Source organism: Phaseolus vulgaris, chromosome 5 (genome assembly GCF_051622355.1).
Source record: "Phaseolus vulgaris cultivar YP4 chromosome 5, ASM5162235v1, whole genome shotgun sequence".
Lineage (NCBI taxonomy): Eukaryota > Viridiplantae > Streptophyta > Magnoliopsida > Fabales > Fabaceae > Phaseolus > Phaseolus vulgaris.
The window spans coordinates 39,797,726-39,817,734 of record NC_143502.1 but is presented as its reverse complement, the minus strand read 5'-3'; the positions used below and the strand labels follow the sequence as shown (position 1 = coordinate 39,817,734).

General features: G+C 28.1%; 1 protein-coding gene across 4 annotated transcripts; it reads left to right on the top strand.

The window, feature by feature from the left end:
* The first annotated feature begins 295 nt into the window (after positions 1-295).
* On the top strand, positions 296-4,675 carry RAD51B (DNA repair (Rad51) family protein). 4 transcript variants are annotated; one of them, XR_016521136.1, is made up of 11 exons: positions 296-446; positions 765-878; positions 975-1,127; positions 1,258-1,361; positions 1,494-1,565; positions 1,658-1,713; positions 2,639-2,709; positions 2,855-2,914; positions 3,009-3,100; positions 3,285-3,404; positions 4,180-4,675. XR_016521136.1 is itself a non-coding variant. In XM_068620587.2 (11 exons), exons 1-11 carry the CDS (start codon positions 363-365, stop codon positions 4,386-4,388), a joined length of 1,137 nt encoding a protein of 378 aa, XP_068476688.1. In that variant the 5' UTR covers positions 315-362; the 3' UTR covers positions 4,389-4,675. The 4 variants fall into 4 exon arrangements, 1 of the variants encoding a protein (XP_068476688.1); XR_016521137.1 differs by having other exon boundaries at positions 2,629-2,709; XR_016521138.1 differs by having other exon boundaries at positions 315-446; positions 1,494-1,557.
* Positions 4,676-20,009: the final 15,334 nt, after the last annotated feature.

Here is a 20,009-nt window from a genome sequence, read left to right as displayed (position 1 = left end):
TAATAATCTTAACTATAAATTTATTTATTTCAATGTTAACTAAAAACTCTAATTTACAATAGTAAAAAGATATGATAAAAGAGTTGACGATATTTTGATGAAAATTTATGATGTGTCAACCGAAATATAATCTATAATTTGTTGATTGAGTTGAAAAGAATAAAAAAAAAACATGAATTTAATATGATTTTTATTATAAATTTTAAAATGATCTATTTATAAATAATATGAAAATTTGAAATTTCATTATTTTTAATTATCTTATCACAAAAATAAATTAATCTCACAAAAATCTATATAGGAACAAATATAGTGTCTGGTTTCGGCGGGAAGCATGAGCGAACAGAGGAAAGGAGCGAAAAATGGCGAACAAGCTCATCAAGCAGATGGGATTGCCCAAATCCATAGCCAACATCTTCACTGCTCGCAACATCATCACCGCCAAGGTAGCCATTTCCACCTCCTTTCGAGATTCCATTTTCTCAATTACTTTGCTATGCTCACCTCTCTCACCGCCATTTTCCATTTCCTATCATACCAAACCCTAATCGCTTACCGCATTCTGTTTCTCATGAATTCAACTTAGTGTTTCGTTGAAAGCACCTTTTGTCGTATCACCGATCAATTATATGCATAATCTAAATAGCTAGGTTCTTCGTTTGTCGCTAGAATCATCGATTAGAACTTTATTTATTTTTTCTCCGTACGTTGATTCAATTGAAAGTAACGATTATTATTTTTTATTTATTTCTTTGAAATTGCAGGATGCATTGTCTCACACTGAATTTGAGTTGATGGAATTGTTGGACGTTGATAAGGAAGAAGTAACATCCGCAATGGCGCATGTTAGCGAAGTCGTGTGTCCACCGTGTCAAACTGTAGATATTCTACACTCTTTCCTCTTTGATTTTACTGTTATTTTTTTTTTCCAGTTTGTTCAGAAATTATTGAATGTTTTGGTGATACTGTAATAGGCGTTACTACTGCTGGAGCAGCGAGTACGCAACGAGACTCTGGCCGGTCATCTTCCCACTCATTTGAAAGGTTTGGATGAAGCCTTGTGCGGCGGTATACCTTTTGGTGTTTTGACAGAGTTGGTTGGTCCAGCAGGAATTGGCAAAACACAGGTATATTGTTTGGTTTTGTAACATTAAACATTTAAATTCATACCGGGATGTCTTTCAGATTTGGATTGTGGAGAAAAGGGGGAATATTTTGTGTAACCATTAACCATGCTGGATGGATTTTACGTCGCAGTTTTGCTTAAAGCTGTCACTGCTGGCTTCGCTGCCGGCTAGTTGTGGAGGGTTAGATGGCCGTGTGATATATATTGATATTGAATCCAAATTTAGGTCAAAAAGGTAGTTGAAGCTTGCATGCAGGCAATGTATTGTTTTCAATTGTATGATTTTATTTACTGTTATGTGTATTGATGGAAGAAACAAATTACAGTATATTATCTTGTATGTTGAATTTACTTTTTTTTCTACCAGATTGATAGAGATTGGAATAAACAGTTTTCCTGAAATATTTCTTAAGAAGGGAATGGCACAGGAGGTATGCAGGTTGTTTCACTTTTCTCAAGTCTTGTCCGGGTTAATGGGGTTTCTATCTAATTCGAACTTGACGAGTATCATTTTTACTTGACACATTGCAGATGGCTGGTAGAATCCTGGTTTTGCGTCCTACATCACTTTCTGAATTTGCTGAGAGGTGCAAATTTCCACGAATTTAGTTGTAGTTAGTTAGTCTCTGAAACAGCAAGGACAGTAAACGGAATCAACTGAATGACATATAAGAACTGTAATAGAATTAGGTACTTTATTAAATAGGTCCAAAAGATGAAAACTTACTAAAGTTTATTCATGTACAAAGAAACTTGCCCAGTGTTAAAAAGTTTATAGAGAAAATTGTGAAAATTAGAGGATGGACATTAAAAGTATCGAAGCTTTAATTCAGAAGGACAAAGCAAAACGTGATACTTAATAGTTTTGCTCTTTGGGAAAAAGGTTTAATGTTTATTAATTACTAATACTATAGGTTACATATGTATCTGAGGTATTACTTTATGCTCAATATCATTTAAATGGACATGGTGTATCGTGATTAGCCTTCAGTATGGACTGGAGTGCTACAAGGCAGTTTTAGTCAATGTCTTTGATTTGTTAGTAAATCAGATTTTATCCTCTTCTCCAGTTGCAATGGGTTACTAATACATCGGGCCTACTCTATCAAGACTATCTTTTTGTCCCTGGTCTGACAATATGCTTGCTAGCAGAAAATAACTGTTGTTTAAGGATTTACTCTTTGTTAAAATCTTTAATTTTAAAAACTCTTAGTAAACTATTTCAACGAAATTCCGTTTGAGCAAGGCTCTCACTAATTTATAAGTAAATGAGAACTAGATAAGGCAATTGGATTTGTGTTCTTCTTGAAGGTTGTGTCTGATTCGTGATGCACTTGACCCAAATCTACAAATTTTCAGTGACAAACTCGCTACATATAACTTGCTGCAGATTATGCAAGATCTGTCATAGGCTTGTAGCTCCTTTTTATTCTTCCTCTTTCTAGTTTTCTATCAGGCAACTCAAACTATTAATATATCAAATGACGTGTTAACACTGCCAGTTTGTACCAGATCAAGGTATCCCTCCTTCAGCAACAAGTGAAATTGCTCATCATTGATAGCATGGCTGCTCTAGTTTTAGGGTGAGCTTAACATTTTTGGCATTGATTGTGGATCATATGTTGAGGATGCTCGCTTTGACTGTTCAGCAAAATTGTAGTTATTTTTATAATATCCTCCCGGTCATGAATGTCTCATGCATTGGAATTCTTCAATTTTTCTTTTCAGTGAACATGAGTGTGGGACCTCTAGACAACAAGCATTGGGTGTGCATGTTTCTTTTATCAAGTATGAACCATACCACCATCACGACTGTCACTTGTGATATTTTTGCAATTAGGAAGTAAGTACATGCTGAGGTACTGACTTTGAAGGTATCCAGGTCACTTGCAGAATTTTCACGAATTCCAGTTATATTGACAAATCAAGTAAGATCTCAATTTGGTGATGAATCTCGCATGTATTCCTTTCAAGGTAAGATAAATATATTTTGGATCAACTGATTTTAAGAACCTAAAAGAGATAAGTTTTTATTGGGAGAGAAGACATTTATTTCTTTTCCATTAAAATCTTCCCTTTTTTTAGTTGCTTAAATTAGCCCTTAGGGTATGGATAGCTTTGAACTAGTAGAATTACATTTCATTGTACTTTTAAACAGCACAGAGCCGCTCTACAATAAAAGATAACCCTGCTACATATGATTCTCATCTGGTTGCTGCATTGGGAATTAACTGGGCTCATGCTGTGACCATCCGTCTTGTACTTGAAGCCAGATCAGGTTGGTTAATTTGCAGTGATTTGTGTCCTCTTGATTTTATTATGTATTCTTTTTGTGAGTGTTTATGTAGATACCACCTGGACTTAAATTGTTGGAGTGGGTGGGGATTTGGGTGGAGATCGTCATTCCCATGACTTCCAAGACACCTAGTACGCATTACTTGATAACAAGTTCAGTTGTCCTTGGAGTCTTCTACATCGTTATTTGTTTGAATCAATATAAATTGGTCATTAATCATTATTTAGTTATCCTTCATTATGTTTGTAAAATAGAATTTTATGGAGATGTGTTTCATTAAATGTCTCCATTCTTAGTTGAAATACTGTTGAGTTTTGGTTAAAAATATTTAAGCGATCAAAGCTTTAGGAAAGCAAAATATAGCATTTAGATGAAAAAGAGTTAGGTTTGAAGCACAATATTAGAATTTACCATAGAGGGTCTGAATAATTTTGACACAACATTGATGACCTTATACCCAAATTGATATTAATGATTTTGGTCGTTTATTTTACGTTCTAAACAGCTTATAAAGAGATCTTTGAATGAAACAGATAAAAACCAAATTTGTATGGGTGTTATGGTCAGGTACTAGTATAATGCAATTTCTAAATGGCGAACCATATAAACAATTGGGTCTACCCAACGCAAAACATATGATTATTTAAGGATTCCTACATTCTAACAACTTTCAATAACCACCAACATATATTTATCGTAACAAATGATTATGTGTCTGTATTTAATATTTGATTTTCAAAAGTTAAATTCCTCGCAGGGCAAAGGTTTATTAAGTTAGCAAAATCTCCCATATCACCTCCTCTGGCTTTCCCCTTTAAGATAACTTCATCAGGGGTGGTTCTGCTGGATGATGATGGGATAGAAATGAAAGGGTCAGAAATAAACACTATTCAGTGCCAAGGTTTGTCATTGAGCTCTCTTGCCGTTAACTCTATGGAATATGTTTTGTGTACGAAAAATACTTAAAATAGTTAAAGCCAGACCTTATGTATTGAATGGCATCCACAACTCAAAGCCTCTTTTCTATATGCTTGGTCGTCATGGAAAAGAAATTCTTGGTCAGGAGGAAACTTTGTAAGTATTAAATGTGCCAAACATGGGGTCTTGGTATACCTGCGTTACTTGAAAGACGTTTGTGTGTTAAATTTTGTCAATCTAATTGCGGGCTTAAAATTCTCATGTTTATGATTTGTGAAATAAATCAAGTTACGAATTTCTTATAATTAAAAAATTAATTGATCATTGGAACTCTATTTGATGGTGTAATATTCTGATTAAAACATAAATAAGTACCCCTACTGTGGATGTCTAAATTATCTAAAATTTGCTATTATCACCTTATTCAATGATTGCATTAGTTAATTGTGCATGATAAGGTAAAAGTGCACTGCCTACCTTGTAATGTAGTCACTGTCTATTGAAAAAATCTGCAATTTAAAGTTACATTTCCCCCTAGGTTTTCCTTTGTCTTCTATTCGTTTAATATATTACAGTTGAAGTATTGACTTTATTTCCAAGTTTAATGAAAAACATGAGAGCCAAAATACTTTGTTTAATTTTGAAAGGGTAAGGCACAAATAATCAGTTCTTAGTTTCTTACGTTTTGTTAGAACCACTATTGTTTTTATTTAGAAACAATATTCAGTTTATACTTGAGGGATATTTAAGATTATAACTCCAAAAAAGGGGAGGGGGATTGAACATTACTCACCAATGTAAAAGGAAAAATCCAACAAAATTTGGGGTCACACTATCCTAACTTCATAAACTTACACTATTATTTTCTATGGTTAATTTTACGTCTAATTACACATTTTCTGATAATTTTACGTCTATTTAAACACATTCTCTATACAAGCATTTTTAAGAGAAAGAAATGAGTTTAAAAAGGTTGTTTTTTTATAAGTTGAAATTAATTTACGTCTAAGTTAATTGATAAAGTTATGTTATATATTTTTTAACCTATGTATCAGTTAATTTTTTTCTTTTTTTAAAATTATGTGAAGAGAAGTTTATGCAACCTCTTGCGTGTCTTTATAAATAGAAACATTATATATAAATACACATGAAATGGAAACAAATACTTAAGGAAATATTGTTCAGTTTAATTTATATATAATGTAAAAAATTGACACTATTAATCAGCCATAACTCATTCATTATTAAAGAATTGACATGATCAACATGAATAAAGTTATCATGCCAAATTCTTTATATGATAGTAAACATTAATTATTAATAAGGTAAATTGTTAGTTGGGTATATTTCATTTTAGTACAATATACCTATAAGACAAACACTTCAATTCATTAATTTTGTTTTAATTTTATTAATAATTTAGTTAATTGAACGCGTGTCATGTGTGTTTATTAGAAAAAAAAATTAACATTTTTATACAATTAATATTGAAGGAAATATTTCATCCTTTTGCTTTGTAAATTTAAAATTTTAGTGCTTGTTTCAAATTTAATTACATATTATCGTTAATTAAAAAAACTAACAATATTAATGTTTTTGTAAGATTGTAGTTTTTTATTGTAATAAAAGTAAAATATGTCAATATTTATTATAATAAATTGATTATTTACCTAAAATAATAACATAAGAATAATGAGAAAAATTAAGGAATGGTCTCTACCTACCATAGTAAGGTATATTATTGGTTGGGAGCTTTTGGGCCCTAGGCCCCTCCTTGTTTAAAAAAAAAGGAAGGGGACTAAATTCTCCATTGATTTGATAACTAATAGAAAAAATTTGAATTAATTTAACATAAAGTATCATAAGGAAAAGGTAAGGAAAACACAGAGATTATTTAGTTTTAAGACAAAATCTCATAAATATTAATATAATTAATTTATCCATGATGATACTAACATGAAATTAATGTAATTCTGGGTTATCTCAAGGGTTTTGTGCGAGATTGCTAGAGATGGATTTATCTTTTTCCCTGTCCCTTTCAAAATTTGTTTGGATTCTAATCTTATCCAATTAAAATATATGATAATGTTAAGTTAATCTAATTTATTAATATAAATATATCAATCTTAATACAGTACGCCAAGTTAAATCATAAAATAGAAAATAAAATATTCAATTATGGTATATTTTGTAATATATTTTAAAATACATAATATTATGTTTTAGAAAACAATATCTACTAAACAGTTTTTTCTATCAGTTGTTGTCAAAATATTTATATTTCTTAAAAATATATAGAACACTAAATTCAGTTGAAATATCTGAAATAAGTATGTTATCAAAATACGTTAGATCTATATCTAAAACTCTTGAATATACTGAAATCAATTTCAAGTAAAAGGTTTGAAGTGAGTCGATGTAACTCGATACTAATTTAATTTTATAAAAACAGTTTAAGTTTACATCTATTTATATAATATAAAATATTTTTTTTAGTTAATTCAACTTTCCTTTTCTTTTTTAATAAGTAATGATATTTTCGTATAACTTAAAACAATAATCCGAAAATTTCCTTTTCAATCAATTTTCAGCCCTTTAATTCTTAAACTGATATGTAGAAAATTGATTTAATGTTAAGGTAAGTTGGTTTATGAGTGGTTATAAAATAATTAAGATCATAGTACATGTTTGTTCTCTTGGAACATTTGATTGATAATCAGAGATTACATGTGCATCAATCGATTATGAAAAGTAAATGCTATCTGATTTAGGATTGATAGATATCGGATTCCTAAATACACAACCCTAGAAGAAGAGTGTGACAATAAACTAACAGGTGCACCATGTGATTCTCGATTAGATCAAAGGTCATATCAGCCATGCAATTTCTTCATCTTTAATAACTCATCAATTGCATAAGCATAATCACAATCACTACTTTTTATTTCATTTTCATTAACAACAATATCTTCCCATCTACTCCATACTTATTCAATTTACAATAACCCTTTTTTTTTTATCTCTCTCCATTTCTCAAATATCCCAGAAAAAAATCAAGCTTTTTTTTATCATACTCATAAAAGGATATGAATACATCCAAGAAGAAAGTTAATAATATCAATTTTATCATTTCTAATTTTTAGTTGTTATATTTTTAGTATTATATTTATTTATTGATATGATATCAAAATTATTTAAAATTTATCATAACTGTTACGAAGTGAACTTTAAGTCTAACTCAATCCCATAAATCCGGTTCACGCCGAGACTGTCAACTCGTGCGTGAAACTATATATTATGGGTGGTCCGATAGCGGGTGGCACGATAGGCCCAACACAAATACTCGCTAGGATAGACTCGAAATGACTCTGATACCATGTTACGAAATGAACTTTAAGCCTAACTCAACCCCATAAAACCGGCTCATGAGGTTGAGGTTTGCACCCACTTATATACAATGAAAGGCTCTAATCTCTAGTCGATATGAAATCTCCAACAATAACAAGAGTTTCTTACACTTATGAAATCATCCACTATCATACCGTTACCTGATCATACCTAATATAGTCTCTGACAAATTAACAAGTCTTGACATAAAGAACGTAAAGAGGGTATGTTAAAAATCTTACATTAACTAAATATAAAAACTTCTCATAATATATATAATCCGATACACAATTATACTTCTTAACAATACTACATTGTATAAAACAGCCTGAAGTATCCTATTAATTTAATCTCATTCTTTACTTAAAAGAAAAAAAAACTCTTATAGGACATGGCTTCAAGGTTTGGTTTCTTAATCCAAATATAGTACTTGTGGTAGCGACAGCAAGATTCCAGTGGATTTTACATCTCTTTCTCATCACTCTTATAATATTATGTCACATGATTTGAGTTGGTTGGTTTGAATAAACTAGGTTTTTGTGTGTGTATTGTTGCAAAAGGTGAATCATCATCCATGACGCCCCTCCAACGTTGTTCTTCTGACTTGGTCAGAATTTAAAAAGAAGCGAATGATTTTGTGAACCTTAACAACTCTAATGTGTCTCTGAATCTTGTTTAAGTTGTAAGTACAGGTACCATCAACATTACTTAATTGCATTTCATTACTTAATGCTACTAATCGACGTGGCTCTCTTCTCATCACTGCTCTTTGTTTATTTATGATGTTGCATCTTAATCTCCCCGAAATCTTCATGCTTCTGCAATAGTTTATGCACACAGCAACGTTGTTCAGTTTTACTATAATATTCGCAGTGGCATCATATTCGGAGGGCATGATCAACATTTTTATACTCTTTTTGTCAAACTTGCTGATGCTTTTGGTGTGCGTACCTTAGCAATTTCGTACCTGTTCCACTGTTTTCTTTTGGAACAATCTCGTTTTAAACAAAATAAACTAAAATTCCCATTTTTATATTGCTTTGCCTCCATCAATTTGTCTTAAAAAAATAATTTTAAATTTAATTTAATCTTAAAAAATCAATTTGTAAATAAATTTTACACTCGTTTATATATTATAAATTAGTTTAATATGTAATGAACACATAAGATCTTCAATATATTCTCTTATGCTGAAACTATCAACGTGTACTGAAAGTAGATATTTATGGATGATAACGATCCGATAATGGCAATACCACAAACTTTTGATACACTTTAATTTAATTATTAGATTAAATTAGTTTTTTTATCGTAAAGAAGAGTTAGATATGTTTTTCGTTCCTGTATTATAAGTTTTTTTGTTTGTTTAACTTTAGATCATACATGTGCTTGTAGTATGAAAATGATTGAAATGAGTCATTTTGTAAGTAGTTGGTTCAATTTGAGTTTTCACTTCATCAACTTACTGGAAGCGGTTACACTAGACATCAATCTGCAATCAAAACAATAACAAATTTTTAAAAAAACTAATAATATTTAAAAAGATATAATAATCATTTCACATGCAGAACGATTTATTTTAATCATTTTCATACTACAAGTAATGGATAGTCTAAAGTACTAGATAATCTAAAATTTGGACCGAAAATCAATTTCGTGTTATAATAGAAAATAAAATCATATTTAATTTTAATAAAATAACTTTTAATATAATACATATAAATAATCTGTTGCATATATAAACGACAAAGATTGAAATAAATCAAGAATATGCCATAAAAACTAGAGTAGATAAACTTAAAAATAAAAACTAAAAGATAAAAAACTTATTTATAGTTAAATAAGTAATTAGATTTGGTTATTATATTGAGCATGATACATGATACAGGTGTTAAGGTGGTCGTGAGATTTCTTAGGATCCACATATTAAAAAAATGAAAATGAAAGAGTTGTCTTTGGTGGATGAATATTTAATATTGGTGTCTCCAAATATGAATAAGATTATAATATTTTTTTTATTATGATATTTGTGTAAACTTAAAATCTCCAAAGTTGTGATTGTGTCAAACTTGGATACTTGTGAACAATGGCCCTAGCATTAATTATTAGGCAATAAAGAAATTATTATTACAAAAAATGCGTTTTCAAAGCAGTGAAGTGTTTTGATCTTAACATTTTTGAAGATCACATCTTCGAACCTTTTTGAAGTGAATTTGCTTCATCGAAAATCAAAATATTCTGATGGCGTCACCAATCTTTATAAATAGTTGTAAGCATTTATTATTATTCACCACTCAATCCTCACACCACACCACCATGTCATCATTCATTCATTGAACATTTGGGAAATTTTGATACATCAAATCCTTTTTGTTAGTGAATCAAAACTCCATAGTTTTCAATTTTTTTCAACAAATTGTTTATGCATATACATATCATATCACTACACAAAAAACATAAAATAAAAACTAATTTTAGATAAAAATAATAATTAGTTAGTATACTGATTAAATTAAATTTTTTTAAAAAAACTTATAAAAAGGTCTTTTTAGTTTCTAAATTAGTTTCTACGACTGTTAAATGATTTTTAAATTGATATTTAATTAGCAATTAAGATTTTTGCTACCAAATTTAGAATCTAAACAATTGATAGTTAAAACCTTGATAGCTAATTAGATATCAATATAGAAACCATTTAACAATAATAAAAACTACTTTAGAAACCAAAATTTTATAATAGAAACCAAACACTCATAATCTATAAAATGATATGGACTGTAATTAATCTACAAAGTAGAATGTATATTTTGCAAATGGGTTGGAATATTTTAAATACTTCATTTCTATATAAAATGTACTTTTTTTATCAAAAGGAAACATAACTCAATTAAAAAAACACAAACATATATATAATTAGCTATCGGATAAGTATTTTCTCAATTTTTTGTATAAGGTTCGTGATAAATGTTCTTGGTATCTCTAATATTGCTTTTATCATTTTTTTTGTTTTTCACTTTTAACACGTGAATGTAAAAGGCACACGTTTTACCTAATAAATCAATGGCATAAGGTTATAAGTCCTAAAATCTTGTTTACACACATTACTTTGTTTTTTTTCTATGATATGTGAGTTTTAACTTAGACTTTCTTTTGTACGATCCATTTTTATTTAATTTATTTTTTATTGATAAAAATGTTTTTTCTAATCCAATTTAACTTATAATTGACTTTTAATGTTCAATGTATGCAAGTTGAAGAAATTATAAGTGACCACTAACTTATAAATGTTAGCCAAACATCTTTGGGTCAAATTTAAAATTAAAAAAAAAGTTGTTGCAACTTTAGGTTCTAAAATGCAAAGACAAATCATTAAATTTCTTTATTTATTGCAAAAGAGTCCCACACTGTTCCTTTCCCCATTAATCAATTAATGTTACCATTTTCATTAACCCTTAAATTTAATCAACCATTGATGTCATTAGTGATGTCACCTCACATAAATTATTATAAATATTTTATTTTTTCACCTTATATTATACATTTCTCATTATAGTATTACCCTCCTTGTTTCAAGTTGATCATGATTAGTGGCATATAACTATTGTGATTATTCACTAATTAACACAAAATTAATCACAAAGGTTAGAACATAAAACTAAAATGTAGTTTTAGTTTTAGAAACTCAAAATCTAAAAGTCAGAATGAATTCGAACACGCCGTTTTCTAATAAAATAAAATGTTATCTTATACTTTGTATATTTATTATAAATAATAATAAATTAGTTTTGTGAAACTCTATTTTTAAATCTTGAAATATATTCATTCTGTCTCACAATTTTGATTTTTTTTATTGTACCACTCTATTGATGGATATAATAAAAATAACATTTAAAGAGGTAGCAACTTGCATGTAGTTTGTTAGGTTGGTGCAAATAATGATATTTATGAAGCTCATCTGCTTAGTTGTGACGTGCAGAGTAAAACAATTAAGAAAATTATTTAGAATAGTGTCCATGGTTGGATGATAATAATATTTTAAAAATATAATATGTAATTTTAAAATATTAAGTTTTAAATCTATTTCAATCTTACTAAATCGTTTTATTTTTATAAAACAAGACTTGGATTAATTATATACTATAAAATATTTTTATTTTTAATAATTATTCTTATAAAATCTATCTATAAAATAAATTTAATTAATTATATATTGTGAAATGTTTTTTATTTTTAATCTAATATCAAATTTTATCACTACTCCTAAATTTCATTATCCAGGTTAACATTACAAGAAAATCATAAAATAAAAATCAATTATAGAAAAAAATAATAATTAGTTGTTATAGTGATTAAAGTAGAAACCATTTTAGAGACTAAAAAAAATTTTAGTTTCTAAATTAGTTTCTATGATTGTTAAATGATTTTTAAATTGGTATCTAATTAGCAACCAAATTTAGAATCTAAATAATTGGTAGTTAAAACCTTGATTATTAATTAGATATCAATTTATAAATCATTTTAACAATAATAAAAATTAAATTAGAAACCAAAAATTTGTGTAGTCACTAAAATGATTTCTAATTTAGTCACTGTAACAACTAATTATTTTTTATTTTTAAAATTAGTTTCTATTTCGTGATTTTCTTGTTTTAGTGTAAAGATATAAAAATTTGGTTAAAAATAAAAATATAAAAGTTAATTTTCTCCTTCTTCAATTTTTTTGTTTTGGTGAACAAAACGCACCCTTAGTTGGAAGGTTGACACTGACTGGGCCTTATCTTCTTCTCCTCTTTGCACGGCACAAGCCACACACAAACGGAAATCAATCAATCAAATAATATTAATATTAATATTATTATTATTATTATTCAATGAATCAAATATGATTATTATTATTATATAAGTGACAATGGAAAGCACATAAACAATATGATTCTTAAGGCAATAATTGGGTTACGTAAAGGGAATAAATTAATGGAGTAAAAAATGTAAGGAAATGGCCTACATGCATATTAAAGTGGAAAAGGAGAATAAAATAATAGGAATAATTTGAAGTAAAATAATCCAAAAATGGAAAAGTTTGACAAAACGAGTTCATAAGATATTGAAAAATGGCTTTCCATGAATGGAGAAGAAACCTCCACGTCTCCCTATGCTTAAACCTCGTACACGTATCCAACCAAAACCTAACTCTACTTACCATTATTCAATTCTCTCACATTTTTTATTTATATCTTTCTTTTCATTCTTTCTATGAATAATTATGTTTTCACATTCTTTATTAAATACAATTTTATTCATAATTTTATTTTAATACTTTATTTTAATGTAAAAAATGTTTATTACAATATTAATATGTAATTATTAAATGGTTGTTTTTATATTATGCATTCCAAAAGTATTCATATTCCGCTTTCTACACTATCGCGAAAACATCATAGTAGTATTGTTTATGCATGTTAAACCCTTGTCATTTACTGTACCAATTGTAATTGGTTTGGTTAGTTTTATTTTTGGAAATATAGCGAGATCTCTTGCAAGTGTAATATTGTAGGATTTTATTCATTGTAAGTGAGTTTTTAAGGACTAGAAAATAGTTTCAGGATACAAGTGATATATTTTAAATAATATCTGAATATTTTATTATTAAAGTGAAAAAATATCACTACAAGAAAATCATGAAATAGAAATCAATTTTTAGATACCAAAATAATTAGTTGCAATAGTAACTAAATTAGAGACCATTTTAGAAACTAAAAAAGAAATTGGTTTATAAATTAGTTTCTATTATTGTTAAATAGTTTCTAAATTGGTATCTAATTAGAAACCAAGGTTTTAGAAACCAAATTTAGAAACTAAATAATTGGTAGTTAAAACCTTGGTTGCTAATTAGATACCAATTTAGAAACTATTTAACAATAATAGCAACTAATTTAGAAACCAATCTTTTATTTAGTTTCTAAAATGGTCTCTAATTTAGTTACTATTGCAACCACTTATTTTGGTATCTAAATATTGGTTTCTATTTCATGATTTTCTTGTAGTGTATATAATTAGAAAAATCAGATTTTAAGGTTTCATTTTAAAGAATCACAATCTCTCTAGATTTTTCTTTTTTTTGTTGCCTTTTCTCAAACTTTTTGAATGACGATTGGAGTCTACCATTGGGTTACTCACAAGGAATACTAATAAACTGTTCGATCATAGTTTTAGATAGAGTAAATTTATTTCTACTTATTCTTCCTTTGAGTCAATTTTAAATTTGTTAGATTATCTTTGGTATTGACTTTGCATGTGACATTTAGAGCTTCATGATTAGTTCATGTTAGTTTAGAGTCATAGTGATATGTTTGGATAGTTGATCAAGACTCTGTGGTGCAGGTTAAACTACCTTTGGGTTGTGTAGGATTAGAGCTCTTTATGAGCACAACCGGTCAAAGTCAAGAAAGGGAAGCTAGTTTTATTTTCAATAGAATCCCAAGTTAGGGGATTTGAATATGGGGGTAATGTGCTCACCAGTCTCAAATCTTCTTGCAAGGATGTTTGATTTTGAGTAAAAGTAGTATTTTGATTCAAATTAAACCTTAAACTGGTTGATTATGTGTATTTAGTATTGCATAGGTTGATTTTATTGTGAATGAGTGATTGAATATATTTTGTTTCAGATTGTAATATTAGTATGGTTGTATGAATCATTTGAGGTGTACTATAATGCATTTGAAATGTAAAAATTGTTGTGAGAACATGTTTAAACCAGATTTTATGCATATCTTGCTCAAGCGAGATATTTTTCACTTAAGTAAGACCTCCTCGCTTAAGCTAGCTCCAGACAATGAGTTCCAAACTTACTTTTGCTCAAGCGAGACCCATTTTTGCCCAAGTGTGAGGAAATTTCGCTCAAGCGAAAATGAGATAAATTTTGAAGTGTTCTTAAGCTCAGTCTCGCTTAAGCAAGAAGATTTTCACTTAAGTGAGATAATTTTCGCTTAAGCTAGAGTAAAAAAACTTATTTTTTATTTTCGCTTTTGAGAGCCTAGTGTATTATTATTTATTATTTTTAAGTGAAAATTTTAAATTTTATTTAAAAAATGATTAAAGGTAATTAGTTATGTGTTTAAGTGAATTTTGTAATATATTTGAATTGTTTAAGAAAGTTCAAATGTGATGTTATTGAATGGTGTATTAATGTGTTACATGAAGTATGAAATGATGTGAAAGTGTGATCAAGACATAGTATTTTCAGCAAAGGAAATACCATGTCGAAATTGTTATTATGGCGTATTGATTTGTGAGTGTTTGTGAATGAGACGATTCTGACTCTACTAATATAATGAAATCACATAGATAGAGTTATTCTATTAGTGAGAGTCGAAGGAGGTTCATATGATTGAGTCAGGTTTGAAAGAATTGATCAGAGCAGATCATATGGATTTACCCTGTGATGTGAGATGATGAGATACTGATATGATTATACGCATAACTGTGTGGATTCATAATGAGTACTATGATAGGTGCAAATATCTGGATGCTAATTTCAATACACGAGTCTTCCGGAAGTAGAGTCAAGTGTCCATACATTGATGTTAATAGATTTTCTGGAATGAATGATGTGGAAATTGAGATAATGGTAGACACTTGACTGTACAAATGATGATTTTAGATAATGGATGATGTATAATGATTTATATTTTTGTGAATGAAATTTGTTTTATTTAAAAAACTTGTTAGAAAGTTTTAAAACTACTAGCTTACCTTGTTTGTGGATGTTCTAATTCTTTTAAAAACCTGTTATGGTTGTGTCTTACACGAAAGCAAAGATTATAGGTAATGGAGTTAAGTATTGAGGAGTTGGGGCATTAGTAATGATTTATTTATTATTTGAGTTGTTTTGGAGTATATACATTTTAGATTCCTTATAAAAGTAGAATATTTTTGTAATAAAATATTGTGAGTATAGAAAATTGAGGATGTTACAATTGTTGTTGGAGATCCCACATCGACTAGAGATTAGAGCCTTTCATTGTATATAAGTGTTTGTGTTGAGCCGATTTTATGGGGTTGAGTTAGGCTTAAAGTCCACTTCGTAATATGGTATCAGAGCCATTTCGAGTCTATCCTAGCGAGTACTTGTTGGGCTTATTAGGCCACCCGCTATCGGGCCGCTATCGGACCATCCAAAATATATAGTCCCACGCACGAGTTGGTAGTCTCGGCGTGAGGGGGGTGTGTTGGAGATCCCTCGACTAGATATTAGAGCCTTTCATTGTATATAAGTGGGTGCAAACCTCAACCCTATGAGCCGGTTTTATGGGGTTGAGTTAGGCTTAAAGTCCACTTCGTAATAATTGTTTTGTATGAACTTTATTTTGATATAAATTTTTTGTAGAACTCGTTATAATATTTTTTATTTTAAATTTCACTTTATAAAATTTGAAAAAAAAATGATGTTTATGATTTAACCTCTTAAATTTTTTCATAACACCTTGAAACTAATATTATGATATCATGTTTGTAAGACAAAGCTATCATTATGTATAATATAATCTATTATATAAGTATAACATATAATCTGGATATAAAAGTCTTTAATTATAGTATACACAGCTTTAAGACGTAAAAAAAATTATTTACTCATTTATAAATGATCTGTTAGTCCTCTAGAAATTGGTTTGTTTTCATAATGACTACCTGCAATAGAATTTATTCCCGTACATCATAACAGGTTACACACAATAAACATACAAACATCATCATGTTTATATATCAAGATTATGTATATGAATTTGATCACATATTTAGTCACAAATCATGATATAACTAAATATGAGATATCTTTCAAAAAAAGTTTCACAAAAAACTAACACTTGATATTTTATGGATCACCACTCAACTTATGTTTTGATGTGATAGTGGCATGAAACATCTACTACCAAGGTAAAATATAGAACTCCTTTCAACTTCTCACTACCTTAAATCTTGTCTACACGACTACACAACAATGAAGTCGAGATATCTCTTATTGTGAGTTTCAAATTGACCATCATCATCCAAGGCTTGATACTGTCATGGGTATCACTACATCACCCCTTCAAGACCATGCAACCTCCCAATATACTCATCCAGGGACAAACCTTGTATACATATATATCAAATACATATACATGTATATAAATGATTTAAGAGAATCCATCACCCATAAAGGGCAATCCAAAAATAGCACATGCAATGCATATTATTGGAGATCTCATATCGACTAAAGATAAGACCAAATTAAAGTATATAAGTGGGTAAAAATCTCACCTTACAAATTTATTTTGAAAGGTTGAGTTAGACTTAAAATTCATTTTCTAATATGGTATCAGAGTATCAGAGCCTATCCTTGCTGATCAAAAAAATAAAAAAATAAAATCAGAGCCTATCCTAGTGAGATTTGTTTGGTTTATTGTGTAAATCGTTATTAGATCGTTGTTAGACTACCCATAAATATATATTCTCACGTTAAAAATGCTTAGTCATTGATGTCATGAGGTGCGTTGGAGTTCTCACATTAACTAAAAATAAAATCAAATTACATTCCACAATCATGTGAGTAACAACCTTCCATATATCTCCCCGCTTTAACAACGACTTCATCGCTTGAGTATTATACCCAACATTTCAATAACATCCACTTGTTGGAAGAAATAAATCAAGTTCCAGAAACTCCTCCGCTATCATAGGACGCTTAAGCATTAAACTAGTGCTTGAGCTCCCAATACATGGGTCACACATTAACACACATTTTGGACACATGTATACCACCTCTACCACGCTTAAGCGTTCAAAACAACAATTGATCCACTACCTATATCTTTTAAGTATTTTTCTCAACACTTAAGTGATATACTTCTAGAGGAGAGAGAATCACATCAACCTCTTTTGCTTGAATTACTAGCTATCGTTTGAGTTGTATAGTACATCACTTGAGCGACCAACACGTTACTTGAGAAACATAAGGTAGTTAATGCAATGATTGCATGTTGTTTGGGCCTCGTCTTATAGACCACACATTATCAAACACCTAAGCTTTGGTTTTTTTACCCCCCAAATTCTAAATAATATTCTCCATCTATTAAAATTGTGTTAACTATCTAACCAATTTCAAGTACCATGAGATATTTGTCTAATATTTTGGGTAGTTTTATTAAATCCCCACGTTAATGGTAATTAATGGGCCTTATAACTTATCCTTTAAATTAGTTATATTATCCTTTAATAGCTCATTGATCATGCTAACTGTCAATAGGACAAAAAATCGTCGTCTTTGAGCTACGCCCAGGATAATAGACTCCACAACTGAAAATCGTGGTCAAACTGTTGCCTAAAGTGATATTTGTTGTACTGTCTAAGATTGTTTAAAAATTGACAATAATATAGTTTTACAATTGATGATGTCCATATGAGATCGTTAAGATGATCATGAAATTAATGAGTACTTATGGTTGATGAAATTCATTTTGGGATAGTTAAGACAATCTTATATTTGTCAATAAAGTTTTATAGTTGATATCTTTCATTGGAGAGTCGTTAAAAAAATCTTATATTTATGAATAAAATCTTAAGGTTGGTAAGATAAGAGATTCTCAAGATGATTATATTTGTTAATGAAATCTTACATTTGATAACATTAGTTAGATGACCATTAAGAATATCTATATTTTATATTTATCAATAAAATTTTATTATTGATATTGTTTATTGAGTGATTGTTAAAATGACGTTATATTTATCAATAAAATGTAAAGGTTATTAATGTTTATAATAAATTGTTAAGATAATATTATACTTATCAATAGAATCTTATAATAAATGGTTTTATGATCATATTATTAACAACATATTTCTTATAATATAATATTAGTGACTTTAATTAAAAAATTTAAGATGATATTAGAAAATAAATATTAAAAAATCACAATATTTGTTAATGTGGGAACAAATATTTCATATAATAGAAATAAAAAAATAAAAGCACATTATTTTAAATAAATTTGTACTTAGAGACAAAGCACATGTAAAACACAAAATCAATTAACTTTCACGTATTAGAATTTAGAATTTGTCGAAGCACATCACATCTAACATTTTAAAACAAAGAGAAAAGTATTTTAATTATTTATTTATTATATTTAAATTTTAAATTTATTGTAATATAATATATTATACAAAGGATATATTAGTTGAATAATTTAATTATATATAAAACAAAAAGTTCATAGAGTTATATTCCAACTATAATACATATTTTAAAATTTGACCTGCATTAATTTTTCAGGAACAACTATATTTATAATTTTATAATTATTAAAACTTAATTTTTCCAAATAGAAATCACTGCCTACTTTTAATATCTTTATTTACTCTCCTTTCTTGTAATAAATTGTTTGGCTTAAAAAAGATCGTTAACCGTTTTTATATGATAAAATAAATTATTTAACTTCATCTCAACTAAGATAACTCATTAAGATACTCTTAATAAAATAATTAATTTAATTAATAACAATAACATTATAATAAATTTATATATTTTTATAATTATTTTATCTATGATAAAGTAATTAATATTGTTTTAAAGTTTAAGAATCAATCATTAGAAGCATTTTTATCATACTTTTTTATTATTATTTCATATGCTAAAACCTTAAAAATGAACTTTTAAATAAATAATTTATTACTATTCTATATGCATAATTATATATAATAACTTTTTAAAAGAAATTAAATATGTTAAAGATAACCACATAAGTCATAACCTCATAACATAATAAAGACTAGTACTTTTAAAAATATGGATAAACATAATTACATTTTATTTTTAAAGCAAATAAGATTTTTAAACTGAAAATATATTCAAATTTTAATAATCTAATATGTATTTTATAAAATATTTTATTAATAAATCATTGGGCGGTTATCTTAAAAAATAATATTTTTTTATATCATACACACAAAAGATTATTTTGTTTTTTGTTTTTGTTTTTAAGGATAAACTGATTACTCACATTCACATTCACATTCACGTGTTTCTTCAACAAATTTAACTGTGAGAATGAATAGAATTAATTTTAAATACCCTTTAATATTTTTATTTTTATTTTAATATTCACATGTATTAGTATTCAATAAAATATAATTTTAGTAAAACAAATTAAAAGACTTAGATTTAATATTTATATAATATTATAAATTGACCATTTGTGCAAAAGTAAATTTTTCTAAAGTTGAATATTAAAAAGTCCTTTA

Excerpts from the sequence above, each read along its gene's own strand:
- RAD51B (XM_068620587.2), top strand. The coding sequence starts at position 363 with ATGGCGAACAAGCTCATCAAGCAGATGGGATTGCCCAAATCCATAGCC. Across the intron at positions 1,128-1,257 it reads CAGGAATTGGCAAAACACAG|TTTTGCTTAAAGCTGTCACT; the intron begins GTATATTGTTTG and ends TTTACGTCGCAG. Across the intron at positions 1,714-2,628 it reads CTTTCTGAATTTGCTGAGAG|TTTGTACCAGATCAAGGTAT; the intron begins GTGCAAATTTCC and ends TAACACTGCCAG.